Source organism: Oryza sativa, chromosome 5 (assembly GCF_034140825.1).
Source record: "Oryza sativa Japonica Group chromosome 5, ASM3414082v1".
Lineage (NCBI taxonomy): Eukaryota > Viridiplantae > Streptophyta > Magnoliopsida > Poales > Poaceae > Oryza > Oryza sativa.
The window spans coordinates 29,073,146-29,097,799 of record NC_089039.1 but is presented as its reverse complement, the minus strand read 5'-3'; the positions used below and the strand labels follow the sequence as shown (position 1 = coordinate 29,097,799).

The 24,654-nt window shown below is 40.7% G+C and overlaps 2 protein-coding genes and 1 long non-coding RNA gene across 6 annotated transcripts; 1 reads left to right on the top strand and 2 right to left on the bottom strand.

Moving 5' to 3' along the window:
• The first annotated feature begins 464 nt into the window (after nucleotides 1–464).
• On the top strand, nucleotides 465–14,888 carry LOC4339723 (uncharacterized). The gene is given in 6 exon segments (XM_066310400.1): nucleotides 465–528; nucleotides 618–701; nucleotides 6,480–6,547; nucleotides 13,778–14,107; nucleotides 14,195–14,215; nucleotides 14,217–14,888. Coding segments are annotated over 4 exon segments (873 nt in total). The 5' UTR covers nucleotides 465–528; nucleotides 618–701; nucleotides 6,480–6,514; the 3' UTR covers nucleotides 14,706–14,888.
• On the bottom strand, nucleotides 8,795–11,669 carry LOC107281087 (uncharacterized). The gene is made up of 4 exons (XR_010741327.1): nucleotides 10,540–11,669; nucleotides 10,321–10,448; nucleotides 9,492–9,585; nucleotides 8,795–9,186 (listed from the first exon to the last, which is right to left on the bottom strand). It is a non-coding gene; the product is annotated as an uncharacterized lncRNA (long non-coding RNA).
• A 494-nt stretch (nucleotides 14,889–15,382) lies between the features above and the next one.
• On the bottom strand, nucleotides 15,383–22,784 carry LOC4339720 (sister chromatid cohesion 1 protein 1). 4 transcript variants are annotated; one of them, XM_015782607.3, is made up of 21 exons: nucleotides 22,597–22,784; nucleotides 22,338–22,406; nucleotides 22,181–22,239; nucleotides 22,041–22,085; nucleotides 21,935–21,954; nucleotides 21,750–21,826; nucleotides 20,456–20,552; nucleotides 20,217–20,298; nucleotides 20,059–20,137; nucleotides 19,786–19,949; nucleotides 19,058–19,101; nucleotides 18,822–18,977; nucleotides 18,557–18,725; nucleotides 18,374–18,441; nucleotides 18,115–18,262; nucleotides 17,964–18,051; nucleotides 16,839–16,966; nucleotides 16,655–16,739; nucleotides 16,459–16,571; nucleotides 15,862–15,995; nucleotides 15,383–15,743 (listed from the first exon to the last, which is right to left on the bottom strand). In XM_015782607.3, the coding sequence occupies exons 1-20, from the start codon at nucleotides 22,647–22,649 to the stop codon at nucleotides 15,979–15,981; spliced, it is 1,761 nt and encodes a 586-aa protein (XP_015638093.1). In that variant the 5' UTR covers nucleotides 22,650–22,784; the 3' UTR covers nucleotides 15,383–15,743; nucleotides 15,862–15,978. The 4 variants fall into 4 exon arrangements, with proteins under 4 accessions (XP_015638093.1, XP_015638092.1, XP_066166495.1 ...); XM_015782606.3 differs by lacking the exon at nucleotides 15,862–15,995; XM_066310398.1 differs by lacking the exon at nucleotides 15,862–15,995 and having other exon boundaries at nucleotides 20,059–20,128.
• Nucleotides 22,785–24,654: the final 1,870 nt, after the last annotated feature.

The window sequence follows — 24,654 nt, the reverse complement described above, 5'->3', positions numbered from 1 at the left end:
CACCTCACAGGTGCTATTCGCGGGGGACTGCGGCCGAATTACGGCGAACCGGAGGGCTATTTCGAAAAATCGCCACCTCGCTCGCCCCATGCGCGACGCTTAATAATTCCCCGAAGAGTGAGAGAAGGCAAAAAGGTTGGGTTCGATCCCCAATCGCGATGTGCTAGGGTTTGGAGGCCCGTGCTCAGTCCTCGCCGCCGCCGGGCGCCATCCTCCCCCCCTGCACCTGCTAAGGTCAGCTTTCTTTCTTTCCGTGTCTTTAAGTTCCCTGTTGAGATTCGATTTGGATTCCTTGCTGCTCAATCTCATGGGGGCCTGCACCTCACCTGACCTGCTTCGATCACATCTCGGACTGATTTCGTTTTGTTTTTGGTTTTAGCCCCTTTTTTTTTCTTATAAGCAGCAAGCGCTCGCCGGAAATTCCAAGCAGAGAGACGCACGGATCAGATCGCCGACATGTCTAGGCGTTTCTTGTTTCAGAAATTTTCAGTGCTGTCCGGATCGATGCCTAATCGTCCTACCTCCGCTGTATGTATACACGCTCCTCCAAATCTTTCAAATTTTTTATTTTTCTTTCACAACAGGGAAGAACATAATTGCTCTTTTCCTCCTTTCAGCAAGGAGGAGACGTTTCTGCTATCCACGATGCTCTCCGTCGTTTTAGCACGGTGCTTCCCAATTACCATGGCCTTCCTGTCTCTGTAAGTAGCTATTACTCAATTTCTTTGCCTAGCACTAGTTTTACACTTTCAAACCGGCCAATTTATAATTCCTTTCCTTTCCTTTTTTTCTTTTTTTTAAAAAAAAACATGAACAAGGCGGTGCCTTTTCTTTTGTTTCCTTTCTCACATCTATGCAATTTCTGATAATTTTGATTTTTCCACAATATAAGAGTGAACTTGTATGCCTTTGGTGAAAAAAATATTAATTTCCTTATACTGCCTTCCAATGCAGCAAGCAAAGTGCCTGAATTCTATTCAAAGCCCTCACGCAGCCACCAAATTAAACCACCCAACAATTGGTGTGGTTCCTTTTGCCAGCCGGACTTTCTTCTCTTATACAAAACCCTACCACCTGCCTTCTCTGGGTGAAACCAATTACCCTGATTATGTAGCAGCAGACATTAAAGCGTAAGTCTGAGTACTAGCCTGTATCATTTTACTTCCTGTTACTTTAATTGATGTGTTTATTGTTGGCTTAGCCCGAGTCTTGTTCTACTCCCTCCGTTTCAGGTTATAAGACGTTTTGACTTTGGTCAAAGTCAAAGTGCTTTAAGTTTGTTCAAGTTTGTAGAAAAAAATAGTATCATTTTCAACCTAAGACAAATTTATTATGAAAGTATATTCAATTATTGATTTGATGAAACTATTATTAGTATTATAAATATTACTATATTTGTCTGTCAAACTTGAAACAGTTTGACTTTGACCAAAGTCAAAACGTCTTATAACCTGAAACGGAGGGAGTACTATAGATAAACTAAATTTCAGCTTATTTGGTCTTTTCTTTATTTATGGGGTCATTTGAGAGCATATTGTCATTGTACCGTTAGATCTGGTTACAGGGACGGCTGTTAAGGAGTTACAGGCCAGATGATGATTTTATTGTTTGTTTGTTAATATGTGAGCAACGCTAAGAAAATTTTAGTTCATCAGTTGGCTCCTTCCCATAGTACGTGATTGTTGGAAAGCAAATACTAGTAATCTAGGTCGATCAAATTAAACATAATCGAATCAAAGAACCTGTTTACAGGAAAAAGGTAAGCTTTGCTCCCCTGAACTTTAGCTATGGGAATTTTTGTAACATAGGTTCTGATCCCATCTATCATCCCATAAATTTTCAACTTAGAACACAGCTTGTACGACAGGAAGCAAAAATGGCAGTTGTTTTTAGGGATTAAAACAAGCTATCACTTCTTTTGGTGAAATAGTTCCGCTGTAGAAAAATGGACTGATTAACTTAGTTATGCGACATGAGCATCTGCATGTATAGTTTCTCGTTTTCTGGAGAAATCTCCAGTTCAATTGAACCTATGAAAACTCGATTTCTCTATGTTCACGAAGAAATTATTAAAGGTAGGGATAGGCATGATCTCTTTCTCACCAAATTTCTAAGACCAAACTCAACTTCGTTTGGAAAGTTAAAATAAGACAAATTTTGCATGAAACTTCCCTATCACTATCCGTGCAAAGTTTGTATTTCTTGTATCTTGCAAGCAAATTTGAATTTGGTCTTGAAATTTTGTGGAGATATAGACCATGCCTATACCTACCACTAATATTTATGGATGAGAGTCATCTCGCTGGGATGTACTAGAAAGTAGGGGTGGTCTATTTTGTTTATTTTGAATGAATGGGTTTATTGTTGGCTTATTGTAAATTGCATTTCAACTTATTCCATTTTTATTCTCCCGTGTTGCATTTTGAGCATATTATGTCGTTATGGTTGCTCTATTGTTTTTTCTAAATTGGGTCATTTCCCTTCTATTTTCTCCGTCCCATAATATCACAAAATTTGTTGGACATGAGACTTGTTCAGATTCGCCAATCCTAGGTTGCTATGGGACAGGGAGAGTATAAAATATTGAACTTTACATCATCACAATCAGAAGCATAAAATCGCATCAGGGAGAGAGGTGAAGGGGAGTAAGAGGCTGACGAGTGGGTCCCACACCTTTTCCACCCGAGTTTGCCATGAGGGCAAAAGTGGCAAATAGTTAAGACCATCTCTTAAGAAAGGGCAAAAAAAAAAACATAAGAAGGGTATTTTCGTATTTTGATAATTGTCAAACCTAAAAGTGACAAATAGTTAAATTCCCCGTATCAGCTTACAGTTACTGATGGTGTCTCTGCCTCTCTGCACGTTATTAACACCGTTCGCGAACATACTTTTTTTTTTCAAGATATAAATAGATAAAAATTTAGCCTTTGGTTCAACAGAAGCTAGCTACATTAGAGTTGGATAACTTAAGGTGCTTAATTATAAACAACAGCCGCCCACACATTACCAAGGATAACTTAAGGTACCCAATACATAATCATAAAGGTTGGTTGCATGTTTCTCATATCGATCGCCGGTGCTTCTAAACCTCATCTTCGTCAATTCGACGCAATCATTTCGGCAACGAAGTAGCCTGAAACAACGGCTGGAATAATCACAGCCAAGTTCAAACGTCTCTTTGCTGTCTTGAGCCTTAAGTAGTTACTAGAGGCTGGGGCGCGCCATTGCGCGCCGCCTGCACGGATTAAAATCTACGATGAGGGAAATCTACGATAATTTGATAAGTGACATCATAGATTACAGTTCAACAGTTGTGGATATCAATAGCATCGTAATTAGTATTGCTTCGTCCGTGGTAAATATCTTACTACAGATGGACACTTTATTATCAACGTAGAGCATCTCTGTTGAAATTTCGGTTCATTAGAGACTCATGGTTCACATGAATATACAATATTTTCATTACATAATAACCCAAAATTAATAGAAAAATAATCCCTGGTACACATTGCTATACACTTTGGGTTTTTGCAAATAGGACAACTGAAGAATAATGGGCCCAACTTTTCAAGATTACATTCAGCATCCCATCATATTCTGAAGAATCCAAACATGTTGGAATGTAAATAAGTACATGAAAGCATACGTTAGCCAATGAAATCATATATTGAGAAGCACATGCAGATAAATACCATACCCTAATAAAACCTTACCGCACTAAGTGCCCGAGCACGGAAAAACTGTTAATAGGTCAACCAGTGATAATGGAACACCAAAATTCCATTGATGTTTATTTATGAGCTAGCAGCTAATTAGAAGTGGGCAAAATTTACTCAGCTAGTAATATATATCATGCAAAATCACATTCAACACATCAACCAGAAAATATGATTTTTACCATTTAAGTAATGTCATTCAATCCTGCTACCCATCTATCCTCACAGCTGAAGTTGTAGCCATACAAGATAACAGTAAATTATAAGTGGAAGCAAAGCTATAGAGGAGCTATTGTGCCATTCATGCAATAATTAATATTAGGATATCTCAAACTGAAAGTGAGAAAAGCATGAATATCTCAACGACTAATCAATCTACAGAGGGCCCCCATCTTACTGATATATAGAAAGTAGTGGTGGTGATGGTAGTAGTCTATGATGAATAATATTGTAAATGATTAAATCATTTTGTTAGCTACTTATCTGTATATGCATGTGTCTATTTAGGTTTAGGGATACCTTTTCTTTCTAGTTTACAACTTCAACTATATTTAGTTTAGATCCATTGCAACGAGCAGGCACCATTGAATCCCTTTTCTAATGTAACAGAATGTTATGCCCAATTTTACTTTCCCTTGTTTCATCTGGTCCAATCGTACTATTATATGGTTTCATTGAACCTGAGAAAAGTGGTACACAGTCAATTAACATATAGAGTAAAACATCTAACTATAAATATTTGCAGAGGAAATGCATAGAGCAAACCACAAACATTGATAACCACCATCTTATCAAAGAATCGAGGTTGCAAAACACTGATGCATTATATATCATAAACAGGTTCCAAGATTGTATTAATATGAGAGCTGCATAATCCAATATGAGTTATTTAAATATCACTTAAATACGATTAAAAAGAAATTAAGCATTGTAGAAAAACATGGATCTTTAAATGCCACATTTCTATAACTCAGAATGAAGTTTAGAATAAAGGTGAGACCATTGTCAGATTTATTGGGACTACAGACAACTTCAACTGATAGAGAACCTAACTATTTTACTTTGCTTCATGAAGGGTGGCCACTACTAATGCCTTACTCATAAATTCTGGAAATACTTGAACATTACAGACATAAGACTGTAAGGTGCAACCAGATCCCTTTTTTTCCTCTTCTATAATTCGGAGTTTTTCAAAGGAGACATATGATTGCGAAATGCATTAAACTTGTATACAGTAAACTTATTTAGCAGTACATGAGTACATGACCAGGCAAAATATGGAAAGAAAAAAAAATAGAAGTTATGGAGAAATCATCAGATAGGATATATCTACTGAACTTAACTATTGCACTAAGGGCAATACATATATGTTTCTGCTGTTATTAGAAGCATGCGATTCTCGAGTTTGGGGATTGTTTTCGCATAGAGGAGGTCGATGACATACAGTAGTAGGTGATCACTAATATATCAGTTGATGCCTTCCCAGAAGTAACATCAACATATATTGAACAAACGCACGAAAAATAATTCCAGCATATGTGTCAACCTGATGAAGGAGGAGGAGCATAGCAAAGACCAAGCCAGTGCCTTTGGATGATGGCAGCTGCTGGACTTGGAAACCTGGGCAACACCAGCAGCTAAACCAACCAGGCATCGCAATTAACCAGCAAAACTTGTGACCGCTGATGGGCACTCTGCTTAACAGGGAGATGTGGAGCAGAACAATATATGACCTAGATAAATGGAAATAAAAAATGATCACTTAAACAACACACATAACATTAATATGCTTTTTAGTGAGTAGACAAATCATATGATGAACAAATAGATGTAGAATTACAGTAAGAAAAACATGCTTCTTTTCAATCTGTAAATTATGTGCGCTAAGTGTATTAAGTAGAACATTGAAAGGTGCCAAGAACAAACCCGGGTGGTGTGCCTCCTAGATTGGCCGCCCACTTCCTCTACCTCTTGTCGTTCTGCCGGGGTCCGCCGCCGCGATGCCCTGGCCATCCCCATCGACCTTGGCTCCAGATCTGCCACCATCCTTGGATCCTCTTCTTTCCATCATACCATTCGCTACCTGCATCTAATGCCGCTGCTCATGAATTTTCCATGTGAAAGACTAACCATGACTTATACCTTAGTAACATCTTACTTAAATCAAGCATAGTAGCAGCTTACTAAAATTGTAAGAAAAATGAAAGTAAGAAAAAATCTCGAGTGAAACAAGACAATCCCATGGATGTAATTTTTCAACTGGCAAGCAAAATTTACCCAGGTAACAATACGCTAATATGTATGAACTATCAATTCCTGACCTAAAAATTTACCAGTACTACAGGATTAAATGTGAAAATTGGGACTGGCAAACATGATAGCTTAAAAAACTTCAAAGCAATGCCCTATAGAAATGTCAGTTATCAGAAAAATGAACCAATAGATAATGTCACACCATTGGGAAAAAAAATTATCATTGGCAACTCCGTTGTGATTTAAATAGCAGAAAAATGCAATCTTGGAACTATCTACAAAATAACTTTTCCTCTTCAGCACAAAAGCACAACATGTAAACTAATGCTCTACTATTGCTAGTTTTAACTGCAGCGAAATTCATCAGTACATTGATCAGTGTATTTTTTATGTTAATAGCACCATGTTTCTGGGAGCACACAGTTCAGGAAGCAAAGTTACAAAGCATAGTAAGCATGATATAAGCATGATATAAGGATAGACCTCACTGCTTTCCCTTTCACACTGCAGGTTTGCCTTGCTAAGCAAAGCCTAAAACTCTACCAATGTTAAGTGAAGGGAAGGAGCTAAATATGAAGGTAAACAATAAGGAAGTAGCATTATTTACTGGGACACAGTATAGTTTACAGATGATTCTTCTTTTTGTCTGTAATACATCCATTATGTTCATCCTACCATGAAAACCAAAGTGATAGGACAGGCAAAATAGAAGTAACTATTGACGAGCTATAGGAAAAGAGAACTGAAAAGCAGGAACAGTGCATCTCCTGAAATGCAAGTAGGAGTTAATTACATTGGATAGCTGTTAATTGATGACCCTTAGATATATTAGTGGAATGAGTAAGCATGTTAAAGGTGAAAGCTGTAGTTTTGAAATATTTAGTATTACAGGTAAGCACTTAGTCATCAGTTAACAATTGGAGAAAAGCAGGCAATGCCTGAAAAATAATCTCTGAAGGAGAATACATGAATACGATTTCTCGAGCAATTTTGCTACTACATCGCGTGATAGGTGAGCATTGATCATTAACCAGGGAGAAGCCGCAACTCATTTGCTATAGGTATTAGATATTGCTTGAATGTGAAATGTACTATCCCAGAAACCATAATAAGTACCTCAAGGTCAGGACAGCGGTAGAATAAGGGATCTCGAGCATTGACTACCACCACCAGTTTCATGGAAGAAAAGAGAATAAAAGTAAGTATATTAGGAACTAAAAATAATCCAAAGAGGTTCTACTCTTTAATCCAGTAAAAGCAAATATGATTGAGCACAACAGAGTAGCACTTCCAGGGGAAAAAATGCAATAATACTACGGAACATTGAAAGCAAAGTCATTATGTGAGCCAAAATTTGCAAAGCATTGCCTTTAAAAATGCATGTCCTACTTATTTTTTTTTTGGAGAAATGCTTGGTTTTAGTATCATAAGTACTGGCAAGCAATCAACCACAAGAGCGATGGATGAAACTGATAGTGAAGGTTAAGCGTTACTCACCAGATCACTACGTTCAAGGACTCTCCAGAGCTGTCTCCAGATGTCAACGTTCTTCTCAAAGGGTGTAAGCACAAGCTTGTCATTTTCTTCCAGTTTGCAGAAATGGATCACTCTCACAAGGTGTCTATATTCAAACATTTAAATTGACAAGCAATGGCATTAAGTACTACATTTTTTGAATTGTTACAGCCAACATATGCTATTTACAACTTATGCATAAATAGTAATTGGTTTAATTTGCCCAAGAAACAAATATGCAACACCAATGCTCATGATCAGATTATACATAAGGTGGTTCAAACAGAAATGTTCAAGAGAAAGCTCATCCTCGCATTAGTCTTATCTTGTACCATAACCAGATTATACAAGATAATAAGAAATGCTGATAGTTGGATATCAGTCCCAAGGTCCCAAACACGCTTTTGCAAGTGAATCTCCATTTCACTATGAATTTCCAAGCATAATGAATAAGCTACAACTCGGTCATATAGCACTAACTCAGATGAAATTTCATATATGAGGTTGTTCAACTAACAAAATAGAGCTAGAAATACTGTCTCCGCAAAACTATTATGTCACTTAATCATGTCGAAAGAATGGCAAGCAAAAAATAGATATGAAACATAGACTTGAATTGAACCCACTTCAATTGAAGCACCTCCACATGGCACAAGACAGAAATTAGCCATCACGTGTAGATAGGCTAAATATAGAATGAGCATTGTATTATATATATCCTATAACGACAATGCCAATATTTATCTACGATCATATGGAAAATAAATCAATCTTTCGCATAAATTGAGGAAGAGTAAGAATGCATGTGATGTCAATACTTATAATAGAAAAATATAAATGGGGTGCTTTTAGAGCAATTTATGTATTACAAATGGAATAGTATATAGTTCTGCCCTCTACCTGAACTAACCAAATTAAATACATAATTTTGCAAAGAGAATATGTTTTTTCTAAAGAATCATAAGAAATTCTAGCGGACTATATACACTTTCTAAATATGCAAATCAACTGAAGACTTCACCCAAAATAAAAAAGTGGAAATACAACCATTAACCAGCATCAACCATGACACATGGATTGTGGTGTGGAGAAAACAAAGTGGGAGGAAGCGAAAAATATTTCACGGATAAGGGTCACTGAAATGAAACAAATTAATGGTGAGCCCAAACATTCATAGATGAATGGAAAATCTAATCAATGGCTAAATATCGTAAGTTCAGAACAAAAGATGGTTGTTAGAATCAAACTAAAGATATATGGTCTCTTCAGAATTGTCTGCCATGCTGTCATTATTTTTTTTAACCAAGCAATGACTGATTTAGGCAAATTAGAAGCAGTTGCCTTATCAATTTCACTATAAAACAATAATTTACTATTGCACATAAAGAAAATACCCGTTTTCTGTTCCTACAGATTTGCCCAAGAAAGGAGTAATATAAATACATATTGAGTGAATTACACCTATATAAACACTCTAAAACTAAAGAATGGCATGTAAGTTAACAATTGGAGAAAATCAGGCAATGCCTGAAAAATAATGAGGTAGCTCATAGCCTCATACCCTCACTGCCCTCACTTGCCCCCAACTCCACTTTATCTCATCCTCCGCCAGCCATAGAAGCAGAGAACAGGAGGGATAATATCAGCCTCCCAGCTCCAAGCTCCTGAATCCTAGCTTGCCCAGCAGCCTGCCAACGGTGGTCTGCCCCATGCAGCAAGCAAAAAGTCTTTTAGTTACTTTTTTATGCACTGTGGAAACATATTCAGCCAAGCTTCAAGAGTTTCAAACAAACCAAACGAAGCATTGTACAAAATAGTTATTACAGTTGAAGGAACCAACAAACATAAAAATAATTGTTCCTACATAGAAACCAGTACCAAACAAAATGTGTCGAATCACAAATTTTGGTCTCTGCTCTTGCAATGAACAGTGCAATATAAAATAAACTGGAACATACACAGCGATTCCGTCGTACTATAGGATATGCATTTTGAGTAGATTCTTACTTTGAACGAAGTCAGCCGCACGGCAAAGGTCCTCAAATTATGGTATACAAAGATAATCTCTAGTTGGTAACACCAGGCTTTCAATTCCAGGAACCTGTGATCAAACACAAATTTCAGTTATGTGACCAAGAACTGGTAGTTGTTTGAACATCCTCTCATGAGCAGCAGTTACAAACATAGATATGTAAAGTTAGGGAAATTTGCACATAACTTGTAAATTACATAAAAACAGCACCAGCCTGAGTAGGCAACATGCAAAGATAGATCAAATGTACAGTTACATGTAAAACAAGCAGATTGTATTGCACGAACATTTCAATACCTAATTAGCATTTTTTTTTTGAACTGGAACATTGGTTCATTTAACCTTGTCATTTAGGTTAACCACGAGGAGTTTACATATCAATAACCTTTGGCTCTTTAATCTACCTTAATTATCACAGCCAGGTAATAACAATGCACTAACAAACAACGATTTGCTGAACCGTCAGCGAAATAAAAAGATATTGAGTATTTTTCTCAAACCATTGATCATATCAGTGGACATCTATATGGCAAACAGTGACACCTTCAGTAATTGCTCTATTCACATTGCAATATTGCACCACTGAGACCATTGGAACTTGATTGCACTATATGCACAACGTATTTTACAACAAGGCCATGTCCACCTCAATGATATCAGAGCAACCAACAAATAATAAACAGGAGCAATACATGCAGAAAGGAATTAATAAACAAATGCTGCAATACTTGCTTGACAGAACTTCTTCATATTATTCAGCCCACGTATTGGTCAAATAGTGGAACGATTTGGTTGTGTGACTACCTCTTACAGGCACATGGGAACCAGCCACTCGTAGGATTTGTTCAGTTCACGACACTGCAAACTCCAAGCTCCTTCAACAGAAGGTCTTGTGGAATGGAATGGCACCGAGCAGAAGATGCTGATCAAACCTAAAGAAAAATACACAATCAGAGCACAGCAAACTAAAACTCCAAATGAATCAAAACATCAAGACTGTAGGAAAAGTAGTAGCTCCCCAACATCAAGACTGGATCCACACTCTGAAGAAGTTGGTGGAAGCGCGACCATCGGCCACCACGTGCTGCCTGGTGGTGTTTTCAACAACAAATCCACAGGCGAACTGATCACCTGGACAGCACTTTGGTGCCACCATTGCCGCTCAGTGTAGGAGCCAGCTAAGCATTGGTTTAAAAGCTTGAGGATGATGCAAGCAGGGAGAATGAGAATAAGAACTGAGCAGGGAAGACGAGATCGTGGCTGCCTCATCGTCAAGGTCGTCATTTGATCTACAGCCACCGGCGCACACCGCCTCCATCTGCCCTTGCTGGTGGGGGAGGAGAAGTGGGGCTCCATTGATGTGTGCTTGATCCGCCACAAATGTCGGAGCGCAATCCATGTCATCGCTGAGGTCGACACCATCGCCAGATATGCCGAGGCAGGCGCAGCACCAGGCCAGATGTTATCGAAGGCGGTAGCCAGAGCCCTCAATCTCGACTTCTTGGAGTTGCCCACTGCCGCCAATCTCATCTCGCTGGCATCCGATCTCATCTCGCCGGCATGAGTGGCGCACAGGAGGATTGAGGAGACCAGGGGACACGACGATGGTGGTTCCTGGAGCCCATGCGGTGGCGGCGGCTTGCGAATCGCCCGGGTCGGAGAGGGAGGGGCGAGAGGAGGGGATGCGGGCTGCGGCGGCGCTTCTCCACCATACAGCCGCCGGCAGGCCTCTCCCCTCTTTATTGCTGTTGCCGCCTCTCCCTCCTCAAATCGACGGACAACCGTCCTGTAGCCCACGAGGTTGCGGCAATGACGGCCGGCTCCACCAGAGGTCGACCGCTCACAGCGGTCTTTGGCGGTGAATGACGGAGGTGCGGCGAAGGATGCAGCGGCGACGCTCGGCGATGGCGACGATAGCGGAGGACGACGCTGCGGCGGTCAGATCCGCGTCCCCCAAACACATGGGAGGTCGGATCCGGACGTCGGCGGCCAGAGGCGATGGCCGGCAGCGGCGGCGTGAGCCGGAGGCGGCGCGCCCGGCGACGGCCACGCGAGGCAGAGGAGGCAGAGGCGAAGGTGGCAGCGCGAGGGGGTGGTAGAGGCGGAGGCGGAGGCGGCGGCGCTCGGTGACGGGGACGACGATGGTGACAGGGTGAGAGCAGGTACAATAGCATGCTATTAGCCAGCTATAAATATATTTTAATGAGATAAAAGATAAGAAAGAAGAGCAGCGGGCTACAGATCTGTAACCAGCTACAACACGGACTTCAAGATGCAGTGTGTATGACAAGTGGGACTATATATTAATAGTATAGTGAACAACTATTGTATGAATTGACTATTAGATCGGCTATAGATGAATTGGAGCCGGTAGTGGGCTATACTATTAAATTGCTCTGATGCGGAGGTGGCTGCGCGATGGGGAGGCGGAGGAGACGCGAGGCGGCGGCGGCTAGGGTTTGAGGGGGTGTCACCGGGGGTTAGTGCGCGGAGTTTTTTTGAAAAAGCCCCTTGTCTTCCGCATTTTAGAGAACAATCCTTATTCTCGATTTATCTCTCCTTTGCGTGCAATATACGGATTTCCGAAGGGCCTATGCGTAGTGTACCACCTCACAGGAACTGTTCGTAAGGGGCTTATACCGAATTACTCACAAACCGGAAGGGTTTTTTGCAAAATTCCACCGCCCCGCGCGCCCCAGTGCTCGCCCCTTCCGCCACGCTCAGGTGGCCTGTTTAGTTCCCTAATTTTTTTTCCCAAAAACATCACATTTGGAGATATGTACGAGGCATTAAATATAAATAAATGAAAAAACTAATTGCACAGTTAGGGAAGAAATTGCAAGAATCTTTTGAGTCTAATTAGTCCATGATTAGCCATAAGTGCTACAGTAGCCCGCATGTGCTAATGACGAGTTAATTAGGCTCAAAAGATTCGTCTCACGGTTTCCATGTGAGTTATGAAATTAGTTTTTTCATTCGTGTCCGAAGAACTCTTCCGACATCCGATCAAATATATATCCGATGTAACACCAAAAAATTTTCTTTTCGCGAACTAAACCGGCCCTTAATGATACCCGATATGTCACGTAAAGGCCGGGGCAACAAAATGAATATAGTCAGCATATATTCCCTCCGTCCTTAAATATTTGACGCTGTTGATTTTTTTAAACATATTTGATCGTTCGTCTTATTTAAAAAACTTTTAAGAAATATGTAAAACTATATGTATACATAAGAGTATATTTAACAATTAACCAAATCATAGGAAAAGAATTAATGATTACTTAAATTTTTTGAATAAGACGAACGGTCAAACATGTTTAAAAAAGTTAGCAAGTCAACGGCGTCAAATATTTAGGGACAGAGGCGTTAAATATTTAGGGACGGAGGGAATATATCATAGAGGAGACGTTATCAATGTACTCCCTCCGTCCCATAATATAAGGGATTTTGAGTTTTTACTTGCACTGTTTGACCACTCGTCTTATTAAAAAAAAATGGAATTATTTTTTTGGCTTACTTTATTATCCAAAGTACTTTAAGCACAATTTTTCGTTTTTTATATTTGTACAAATTTTTTAAATAAGACGAGTGGTCAAACAATGAAAAAAAAACTCAAAATCCCTTATATTATGAGACGGAGGGAGTATATAGATTGTTGTAATATCAGAATATGCATATACTAACTGACAGACTTACCCTGAGTTGCTCTTTATTCACCATAATCACACCAGTACAATATGTGGGGTAGCCTATCTAACTATTGTCGACATGGCGGTCTAAAGATCTGACTCGTAGTCGATAACAGGGTAGCCTTCCTTCTCGAATCCGTGCCCGGCGAGATCGGAGATAGCGCTTTCGTCTCTCCTGACAGTATCCGGAGACACCGTAGGGGACTAGTCATGCCTATCTTTAAAGTCGATATCCGGCATCTTGTCTTGGTGTATGTTGGCTTCTGTTGTTCCGTATATTGTGGTGGGTGTTGATTGAGGTGGTCGTCTATTGAGGTGGTCGTCCATTGTCTTGTCCCCTCTCCTCCTAGGGGGTCTTGTATTTATACCCATAGGTGTCCCATGGATACAATCCGAGTAGTCCTTATCGTTTCCATGTAGAACTCTGGTTGTCTTTCCTTATCCGGAACTCCCTCCATATCTGAAATCAGTTTCCGTATAAGACATGGTATGTGGTGGGTCCTGCTGAGATGTAGTTGACTACTATTAGGTATGTGGTATCCATAACACTGACATATTATGGCTTGTAGGAAATGGATAGCAAAGGAAAGGGAGGAAGCAACCATGCTTCATGGACATCTGCAATGTCCTCTTTTATGTTGTCTCATCTAGCCAATCTTGTGGCTAGTGGGACGAGGACTTCCTCTGGCTTCAAACAGGCCCATCTCAATCCATGTGCGAGGGCTCTCAATGAGATGTTTTGTACTAATTTTACCGGTGATCAGATTAAGAATCACTTGAAAACATGGCAAAAGAAGTTCACAAAGATGAACAGGCTTAGGAAAGTGAGTGCTGCTGGTTGGGATGAAGTTAATTTTGTTATTACTCTTGATGCTAAGCACTACAATGAATATATCAAGGTATAAACTCTCCTGTTCCATGAAAATTTCTATAGAATTTTCATTTTTGTTGCAAGCACTTATTTTGTTAAATATGTTACATGATAGGATCACAAGACCGATGCTGAGTTTTTTTAACAAACCTCTTTTGCACTATGGTGAGATGCTTACAATCTTTGGGAGCACAATGGCTACAGGAAAGTTTGCAAAGGACTCAAGTTCAGTTCTTGGTACTGAAGATGTAGAAACTGAAAACGAAAAGGTGAATCGTGCTCCAACCACTATTGATCTTGATCCTGAAACTTCATCTGCAAGCAAGCCAAAGAAGGCCAAAACAATTGAAAGTGAAGATGATGGGCTGATTAGGGCAATCACCAATGTGGGTGACAAGCTTGCTGCTGCTATAGTGAAGGCTGGTGAGCCAGATAATACGCTGCCGGTAGGTTTATTTGACACCCTGAAAAGCCTTCCTGGTTTTCAGGACATCCACTTATCATTTTACTATGCTTATTTGGTGGCTAACCCTCACATTGCTAGAGCTTTTAATGGACTTCCATTCGAAAACAAGTTACATTGGGTTGCTATGTTCATTAGTGACAAGTTTACTGGATCAATGTAGGGTGGTTGGATGAGTTATCTAGTTCTTTTGCTATTATGAATGTGCTGCCAGTGGGTGGACATTACTTGTAAGGCTTGAACTTGTAGGGAACTTATGTGTGGCTTCTATGCTTGCAATGCCACTATGGTTGGACTGCTATGTGTAAGACTTCAATGGGCTATTATGTGATCAGACTTTAACTCATTATTTGTGTCTTGAACCTTCTATGTGTGGATTGATGTATGCTTTTTATGTGTGATTGTTTCTGTTCTTGGTTCTACAATGTGAGTTATGAGTGAGATTATTTTTCTTCAACTTAAATTATGATTTAATGGATGCATGTGTTGTATGGTATGAAAAGATAACATGGTTTGGAGAGCCCTATATTTTGCTGTAATCGAAAGTTCGGAATTGTAAACAAAATAAATTTCGAAAATAGAAAAATAACTATAGGAGTTCAAGTAGGAGCATAATTTATAAATAAAAAATATTAGAATGAAAATTATGGAAATTTCAAACAAAAAGATATTCTGAAACACAAATGACAAATGACAATAAAGATGGGAGAAGTAATAGGCATGCTTTACCCATGTTGCCTACCAAGTAAATTTGCATGTAAATTTCAAGGGAAAAAGATATGTAAATTTGAATGTTCAAAAATTACACGTAATTGTCAAGAAAGTGCATCAAACACCAGGTAAGAGGTAAAACCAGTTATTTCATCATCTTAAATATACAGAAAGAAAGGTATCGTATAACTTTAACCTTGCACCAGCTATCAAGCCATTCAGCATACTTACAAAATTTCTTTCCTACACAAAACTAGTGTTAAATACATGCCCCAATACAACGTACCTACAAGCCTTCCTTCGAAGTTTTTCTAAACTTCATGTGCAAACTTAAACACCATACATAACACGAGATGTGCAAGAACCACAACAGCAGAAAATTGTCCAACTATTAAACATTTAGGATGTCACATCTTTGGTCCCCTCGAGATCAAGATGTCTCCGTATGGTTCCAGCTGGTTAACCTTGATAAAATCATGAGTTGCTAAAACTGCAGAACAAAGGGTCCTCAGTAAATACAAGTACTGAACCAATAATAACACATACAAGCACCTAAAAACATCAAACTGCCACGCTAAACAGTAAAGCTAAGAATATAAAACACTAACCAAACTTTTGTGAACACCGATCTTGCCCACACATGGTGTTAGGCCCTCATCCTCTCTCATCGAGGGAGAAAAGAAACATAACCATTATTGACATAGTTAAAATCACTAACTCGTCCATCAAACATGGCTACAATCTGAAAAAGAAACAAAAAATACATAGCCACAATGATGTACGATTGAATTTCCAAGGTACTTCTTCAAGATTTTCCAACATCTGTCTATGGCTAAGCAAACTAGGTGTTGCCCACTTATCCAACTCAGGAAATAGTGCTATTGCACATTTGTTTTCCTCCCTTAACACTACATGAACTAATAAAGTGAACTTATTATATTTACTTGGTCAATGTAATGAGAGAAGCCTGGGAAAAACGTAATGAGCCTAAAAGGTTTCGGTGATATCATAACTTGAAACAATGGTTGGAATATTTCATTGCAAAGTTGCAATATGGAAAGGAAGTACACATGGCTTATCAAGTGTTGAAATGAACTTACGGAAATTATAAATAACCATCAAACCAGCAAATGAAATGTTAACATTATGTTTACTCTAGCGATTGCATCATCTGTTGACTCGCATTGGGATTATAGAACTCATACCGCATGCTTGATAGAAGAGTCGGGCAGCCTTTGCTGTAGTCATCCCATGTGCTAGCTGACTTAATGATTCAGACTGTGAGGCCCCTGGGGTGTCAAAGTGTAGCTTGAGGTACCTGGATGGATTTAGTTTGATGATCACAGAGTATACATCTACTGTAATCTGTGGAACAAACATAATGTATAGTTGAATACTTACGAGTGGATTGATTGTGTGACCTGGTCGATAGGATTGGATTTCTTTTCATATGGGGTTTGAGTAGGTTCGATTTCTTCCAGCAGGTCTGTGACCAAATTAAAAGTTAATCGGTATGATGACGGGGAAATAAATTTCCACACTTTTGTATAGAATCATTTGAAATAAGGACTGAAAAGAAGTCAACCTGGAGTTGGCCCAACATCTGAAAGCCTTCTCATCTTGAAATCTCTAAGTTCTTGCTCGAATGGGAATTCTTCTTCAACTGGATCGAGGTTCCCAAAGCTTTTTCCAGATGAATGCTGCCTCTTGGACCTGTTCAATGACCTCACGCAGTTGTACTAAGACCTCTATGAAAATAGAAGGACCATAGATAGGAAGCTGCCACTTGATAGTTGATAGTCAAGTAGCCTAGACCAGGGTTTCCCTTACCACCGGTAACCGCGCTTACCGCGGGGGTACAGTAAGGGTTACCGGTGGTAGGGTTTGATAAATTTTGCCCAAATTCAAAATTCCAAACAAATAAAAAAACTTCTTGATTTGTAGTGGTAGACAGTGAAGAAATTTTTTGAAAAAGAGTAAGATAAATTCAAATTTGAGGGTAAAACCGAATGTTCATTAGAAAATGGAAAAAAGAAAAATGTAATGGACCTTAGGTTGCACAGTTGCACTGTTTATCTGGCCCATTAAGTCCCATAAGTGGGAAAAATATCTCCTAGGTCCTCTCATCTATCTCTATCGCTCTCTCTCGGCACATGCTTTCAAATGTGAGGTTGTTGAATTGTTGTTGTTGAATTATTATGCTACGAAATGTTGAATTGCTTCGAAGTCCATAACATAGAAAATGTCATGCAGAATTTTTGTATTTTACACCCAAAAGTTAGGTTTGCAAGTATCCTATATATTCTTCTAATTATCCCCAATTTCTACACACATTTAAGTGCTTTTTTAAACTTTTTTAAGAGTGTTTCTATTCTGCTACACAATTGGCAGTAACCGCGCGAATATCGCGGTTACTGTGCCGAAAACGCAAAACCGCCGATTTTTAATTCAAATATTTGAGGACGAATTTCACGTGGTTTTCAGCGGTTACCGCTGGAGGGGGGGGGTAACAATCTCCGTTTCCTTTTCTTCTTGCCTAACACTTCATCAATAAGACAACTAACCACTTCGATGCTTTGGAACATAAACCAAAGAGGCTCCAGTATAAAGACATGCATCTTCAAAAGTTTGCACGGATAACTTTTTATTTATTCCAGGAACAAGTCATATTTCAGAAAACTAGTGAAGGTTGCTATTAATCAACACTCACCTTCCGGATGGCAACTGTACTTCTGGATCCAACTGCGTAAATCCCCGTCCAGAGCCACCAGAGCTTGAAGCAGACCTGCGACTTAGCCCTGCAGCAGGACTGATGTCATTCAGTGTCTAAATAAATAAAATATATTGTTTTTTGTACTTACCAGGACTTCCAGGAGTAACACTATGATCACTGTGAAAAGCATCATAATCTCTTCCATATTCCCCACTAGTGTTTCCTCGGAGTTTTTCGATGTCATCTGCAAAGTCCACTGGGTGAAATCCCATTTCCCTGTCATTATCAACCTGAGGCTGCAAATTGAACCACTTATCAGACAAGTTCAAGAATGAATGTAAATGTTACAGCTCAATAGGAAAAGCTAGCATAAATCATTTCCATAAACATATAAATTTAGAAATAACCTGGGTTGGAAATGCCTGAGGAGGCAAGTTTCTTTGCTGTTGTTCTGGTGATGATGACTGCTGCCCTCCTTTAAAAAAGATTGCAACCTTTTCAGTTCGAACTTAGCAGATTAAATTATAAAAAACTTACAGTTCCCTTGGTGATCCAGAAAGGTGAAAGAAAACTACAAATTGTGTAGTAACCTGAAGATGGAGCTTTTGGGGACTTGACTTCAGTACATTCCTTCCAAAGCTGCATAAGTTCCTTAGGATAATAAAATTCTAAGGGTGACTTCTCCAAGGAAGATATTAGAGAAACGAGGGGCAAGTCCATGAGGTCTCTTATCTTGATTGACCGAATAAGATTAACTTTCTGCAATATTACACGGCAAAACATCAGATATGTTCACAAAATTCTGCATAGTTACAAAACTCTACACAGAATTAGGTAATCAAAGCAATTACATACACTGTTGATTCTGTGCCTTTTGGTAATGAGGCTTGATGGATCCTTCAGCCATGTTTGATATACATTTCCTGGGATCATTATCTGGTCGTTATCCATCATCACCTCATCATCTTTCCTACGTTTTTTTCTCTTTGATGATTTAGCAGGTTGCTGACCCTGGTTAAACAATATCAAACAAAACAATTATCTTCTTCATCTAGATGTTCCTGAAGCTAACGGCTCGCTTGATCACAAACCTTCATCTTCTGCTGCTCTTGCTCATTTTTTACAGATGCCCCCCCTGCAGAAAAGTTGTCAGTAATTGCAACAAGGCACTTGCACTATGGCACATATTAATGTACCCAAACCATGTCCAGCACTTATATCAGATATAGCAAACTGAAGTACAGATAGTCACGAGGAAGAGGCTATATGCAAGTCTTGTTTAGCAAGTAGAAAAGATTCAAATATAATATAAATTGAATTTCAGTCAGTAAACTAGTGTGAATGGTGACAAGTTACACAATGTGTTTTATTATCCCGTTGACAAAAGCCAAATTCAATGACATAACATGTAGCAAATTCAATGGCAATCGCTCAGCATCTCTACCTAGCCTCGCGAAAATCCAACCGTTGGAAATGTAGAAAGGCAACAGGAGATGATGAGTGAACTTTTAGCTTCTTAACCAACATAATATAGCAGAGTATATGATAAGATAGAATATCTAGCTGTTAAGAGATATTGACATAACCATCAAGTTCATATCCCTGAAGAAACTACATCAAATCATAAATTCACTGAGATATATTTGGATGGAAGTTTTACTTGTTTGAAATATCATTTGCATCTGTGGCATGCTAAAAAACAGAGATGAGAATTGTTGTCTTTTGGCATGGAAACTGGAAAAAAAATCCCGATTTACAGGATGATAGTACCCTTTCCAAATTTAGGATCAAATAGACCAAACCATGTGCTTGAATTGACCTTGTTGAGCTTCTTCGTGAAGAGGGGATGAGGCAGCATGATGGTTTTCTTGTTGCTGAGGAGAGTCTTCCTGCCTAGGTGGAGAAGGAACCAGATTACTTGGAACCTGTGGGTGTCCATCAGGAGTGACATTGAAAGTTGCATCATCATCTGTTATGTCGAATCTGGTGACATTGTAACATTGCTCAATGAATAATTGTACTGGCCAAAATAAGGAACAAGAAGTGCAAAAAATGAATGGTAGAATAAGAGAAGAATAAAATTTTGCTTCACCTCTCAAAACGATTGAACACATCAGTCTCTCCAAGCCCAGACCCGAAATTATCAGCCAGGGTGATATTTTCTGCATCAGCTGAGATAACATATTTCAGTCAGAAAGTACACCTCTTAAGCAACCACAAAGAGTAATTCATAAGAAAAGAAATGAAAACCTTGGTGATGATTCTCAGCGCGCGAGAAGTCATCATCGTCTAGGTTGACATTAATGTATTGGTCATCCAAATCCTCCAAACGCTGCACATGCATGACGGATTTCAGAGGAATAGAGACAATCTGGCAAAAGTCAGGAGACTGAAAGCAAGACTATCTCGTGGTTATTGCTCATAACTTAATGCCATCTTTCAATGCATACAATCAGACACCACCGAAATATACATATTACAGGGATTACCATTCCCCGGAACCTTGTAGTATCAGCCTCTGAGAAAAGCATGGGCTGCTCCACATCCATATCCATGATATTCTCTGGCAGTGTTACTGCTTCATACCTGCATGAAGCCCCAAGTTTAGATGAGCAAACCATTACTGTTTTACTCTTGGTACAAAATATCATTCTCCATCCACCAACTTATACCCACTCTATGCTATTTACAAAAGTAAGTTGAAAAGACCCTTGGGATACAATCATTCAGAGGAACTATCCAGGACTCCAAGAGGGTTAAACTCATTGCAACAGTACAGGTATCAACATCACGTGAACATTGCAGTAACTATCGAACATAGTTCCGAAGGGATCAAGGGGATGATGGCACAGCCACATGGTTACATATCAGATGCAGGCCACAATGGAAGGAAATGGTACACCCACAAGAGTCAGTCCTTCGAGCATGATACAAGATTAAGAAATGTTTGCCTCCGGTTCCCAAAGGTGATGGAATTCCCTAGACTCTAAGATAGCAACATTTCTCAAGTACCAGACGGCCCTCAGACCTGCTCCCTTGGCACCAGTAACTGACACCCAAGAAAAAGTCAAATGTTCATCCCCATAAAGCATGTATCGCTCACTGACAATGCCTGCCTAACTGCCTAATGCCCTTCCAGTTTTTTTTTCTTGAATATGCAAGAGAGTTGTATATCATTTCATTAAGAGAGGAGGAAACACTGTGGGGAAGCAAAAGCCCTTCATCACCCTACAAATGTAGAGGACCTACATATACTGGAACAACATACAGACAAATTTATGCTGCCAGGAAACACAGATCATTTGTAGAATAGTACTCCTGCATAATACAGACATCGGCTGCTACCAAAGTCAGCAAGACAACAAGAGGCAAGTAACAGCAGGGTCCCATGAACCGCCAATAGACAACAGGTAGAACAGAACAATCAGTCATATGACAACATCAGGTACATCTGAAAACATAACAATGTACTATGCTGCAAGGAGATAGTATCATCATAAAATCAACATTACACAGATGCAGCATGTTCTAATCAGAACCAAGTAAGCTGATGACATATCAAAACTTGCAACTGTGTCAAATGACGAGTCCATCAGATTAGCATCGGATGGTGAAAATCACACACAAACTCACAATCCCTGGCAGCAGGGAAACAAAAGCAAACTCCCCTCGGTCACCAACATAATAGCATGTTCTTCAATCTTCCCTCGAACCCAAAACCGTGCACAGAACATCTAGAAACTTCTAGTCCTAGAAGGTCATGGAAACAAAGAGGGCACTTACTTGGCTTGGGTTTTGCCCTTGGGAAGTACGGTGGGGTCTGCGACTGGCTTGACCCGCCATGCCTCGTTGATCTCAATCTGTGTGAGGAGTTAGTACAAGCGTAATCTGAACCATGTTAGCATAGACAGGCAAATGGATCAAGGAGGAGGCACCAAAATTAGGTGAAAATCGAACTCGAATTTTACCAGAAACCGAGACACATCATCTGCGAAGAAGATCTCACACAGTTTGAGTCTATAACGAATCCAAAAAAAATGGAAACAAAAGAGAAGCAATCAGGGAGCAACTCACCATACAGAGCCTTCACCTTCCTCTCGTACACGATCGCCACACCACCTACTCACACTCCCACGACGCAAGCACCCACATCAGAAAATATCACCAAACAAATGCGATCGGAACTATGGAGACAACAAGCAAACTGGACTCACCCATGAGAATTCCGGAGAGCCTTAGTGCCATGGGTACCGACGGGTTCAAAATCTCCTCACTAACCCAAAAACCACACGCACAAAATCCCCCCAAAAAAAACCGTCAAGTTCGAAACGAAGAAATCAGAGACAACTGGATTCGGACTAATTCGCTCACCAGATTTTGATGATGTCGAGCTTGTCAAGCCGCTTCCGGTTGATCTTCGAGTGAAGCGTCGCCGCCATCCTGCGAAAAAAAAAAGCGGAGTAATCAGCGGCCTAATCAACTCCAACCAAGTGGCGAACATTCGGATTTCGGAGCGGAACGAGCAGAGAAATCGCAGAAAACAATATAGAACGGAGCACCGCAGAACGGCGCATGAGAAGAGAAGCCGAAAGGACGCGATCGAGAGGAGCGGAGAGCGAAGCAAACCCACCATATCTGGCCGAGCGGAGCCTTCCGCGCGAGGAGCTGGTGCGAGTAGAACATTCTCGATCGTGAGGAGGGAGGGAATGGATGAGCGAGTGAGAGTGGAGGCGCTGCGCCGCTGCGGCGGCGGAGAGAGCAGGTGAGAGGTGGAGTGGGGTTTTTGCGATGGTTGCGTGGGGTGGGAGTTCAGACCTCGGAGAGAGGAAGAAGGGAGGGAGGTTTGTGGGGGAAGAAAGACATCAGGGGGGCAGATCGGTGAAATGTTTTGCGCGTAAAGGGTAGTCTCGGTAATCCACCGCGCCGGAGCCACTCATGGGCCAAGGCCTTCCGGGGCCAAAATAATTTTTCACTATTGTCTCCCCGAATAAGTCCATTAACCGTACCCCGTCTTCACTCGAGTTTAATTGGCATTCCTAAAACACAATACCAAAATCCTTTTACCCTTCATCCTGTCAAAACCGTCCAAATCAAATACCATGATAGTATGAAAGACTTGTTTCGCTCACGTGACATCCTAGTCAGCAAGAAATATTAAAAAAACATGAGGAGTCCACATGTAAGTGAGAAGAAAAATATGTGAGCCCACATATCAGTGCTCACTTCTTTCTCTTCTCTTTTTCCCCAAGGAATAAGTTCACTTTGGGTCCCTCTATTTGTCGCCTAATCCGATTTTTGTCCCTTGACCGCAAAACCGGATATGACCTGTCCCTCAACTTACGAAAACCGGGCAAACGAGGTCGCTCGGCGGTTTTGATAGCGGTTTTGGCTGACGTGGCGCCTACGTGGCTAATTTAACTCGGTCTTCATCTGACATGGCACTGACGTGGCGCTTACGTGGCAATTCGATTCGGAAAAATAATAAAGTCTGTGGGACCCATATGTCATTTTCACACATAAAATAATTATAAAAAATAGTGGAACCCACGTGGACCCCACGTGTCATACTCACCTCCTCATCTTCTTCCTCCCTCTCCATCTCCCCTCTCTCCATCTCTCTCCTCTCCTCTCCAGCCTCTAGGCACCATGGCTCACGGGGTCACGGGGAGGTCCGGCGGTGGCGGCCGGCAACGCCACAGCCGCCGGCAGCGGCGAGCTCCACCTCTCGGCGCAGCCGTGCAGCCGCGCGCGTTTCTGACCCCACGCGCGCGTGGCTGTTTGACGGCGTGGGCGGCACGGATGGATTCATGGATCTAATCCCGCGCCAGCACGTAGCCCCCCTCCCCCCCCCCCCCCCCCGCGACGCGACGGCGACAGCTGGCGATGTTGCTCTCACGCCTCAGCTCGCTGGGGTTTTGAGTTTTGACAACCGGAATGAACTTTGTTCCAATGCAGTTCTTGCTAATAATGCCTTTACCTACTCACCTCTCGTCAGTAACCGGTAATTGCTAATTGCTCACAGATCATCACTTAGCTGCGGATGGCCATCATTAATTCTCAGTGTAGCACTATGTTTTTCGCAAGTCGCAATGCAACAGTGTATGAACTCTCGAAGCCTGTAAATTACTCCCATGCATGCATGGATCGCTTGTCGATCGATTAATTAATTAAAAGGTCTTGTGCTGCATCATCTACATCATGGCTAGGCCGTAGTACATTGTGTAAGCACAGGACTTGTACAGTTTCTTTCATGCAGTCAGTAGCATTTACACGCGTACATTAGTACGAGTACTCAATTGACGGTAGCTCGTATGATTCAGCCGATGAGTCAGATGGAATCGATCGCCTAATCTTGAGTTCTTGACCCCTCTTCGACGCCGATGATCGATCGAGGCATCGAAATGACTCCTCACATGGCTAGCTAGCTTAATTGCGACGAAACTGAAATGATATTATTTGATGCTACTGCTAATTTTCTCTCTCGATGCAAATTAATGCTGGCAGTTGAAGATGTGCTCTCTCTCGCCGGCGTGAGAGCGACGTCGCCGGCCGTCGCAGTCTCACCGTCGAGTCGCGAGGGGGCTACGTGCTGGCGCGGGATTAGATTCATGAATCCATCCGTGCCGCCCTGTCACGCCCAGAAATTCCCGAATAGAATTCCAAGCAGAATGTGCATTAAAATCCCCGT

Coding starts and splice junctions, on each gene's coding strand:
- LOC4339720 (XM_015782606.3), bottom strand. CDS start 22,649: ATGTTCTACTCGCACCAGCTCCTCGCGCGGAAGGCTCCGCTCGGCCAG. Junction 22,407..22,596: donor GCTCCGCTCGGCCAGATATG/GTGGGTTTGCTT, acceptor TTTTTTTCGCAG/GATGGCGGCGACGCTTCACT. Junction 16,967..17,963: donor GTACAGTTGCCATCCGGAAG/GTGAGTGTTGAT, acceptor GTCATTGAACAG/GTCCAAGAGGCAGCATTCAT.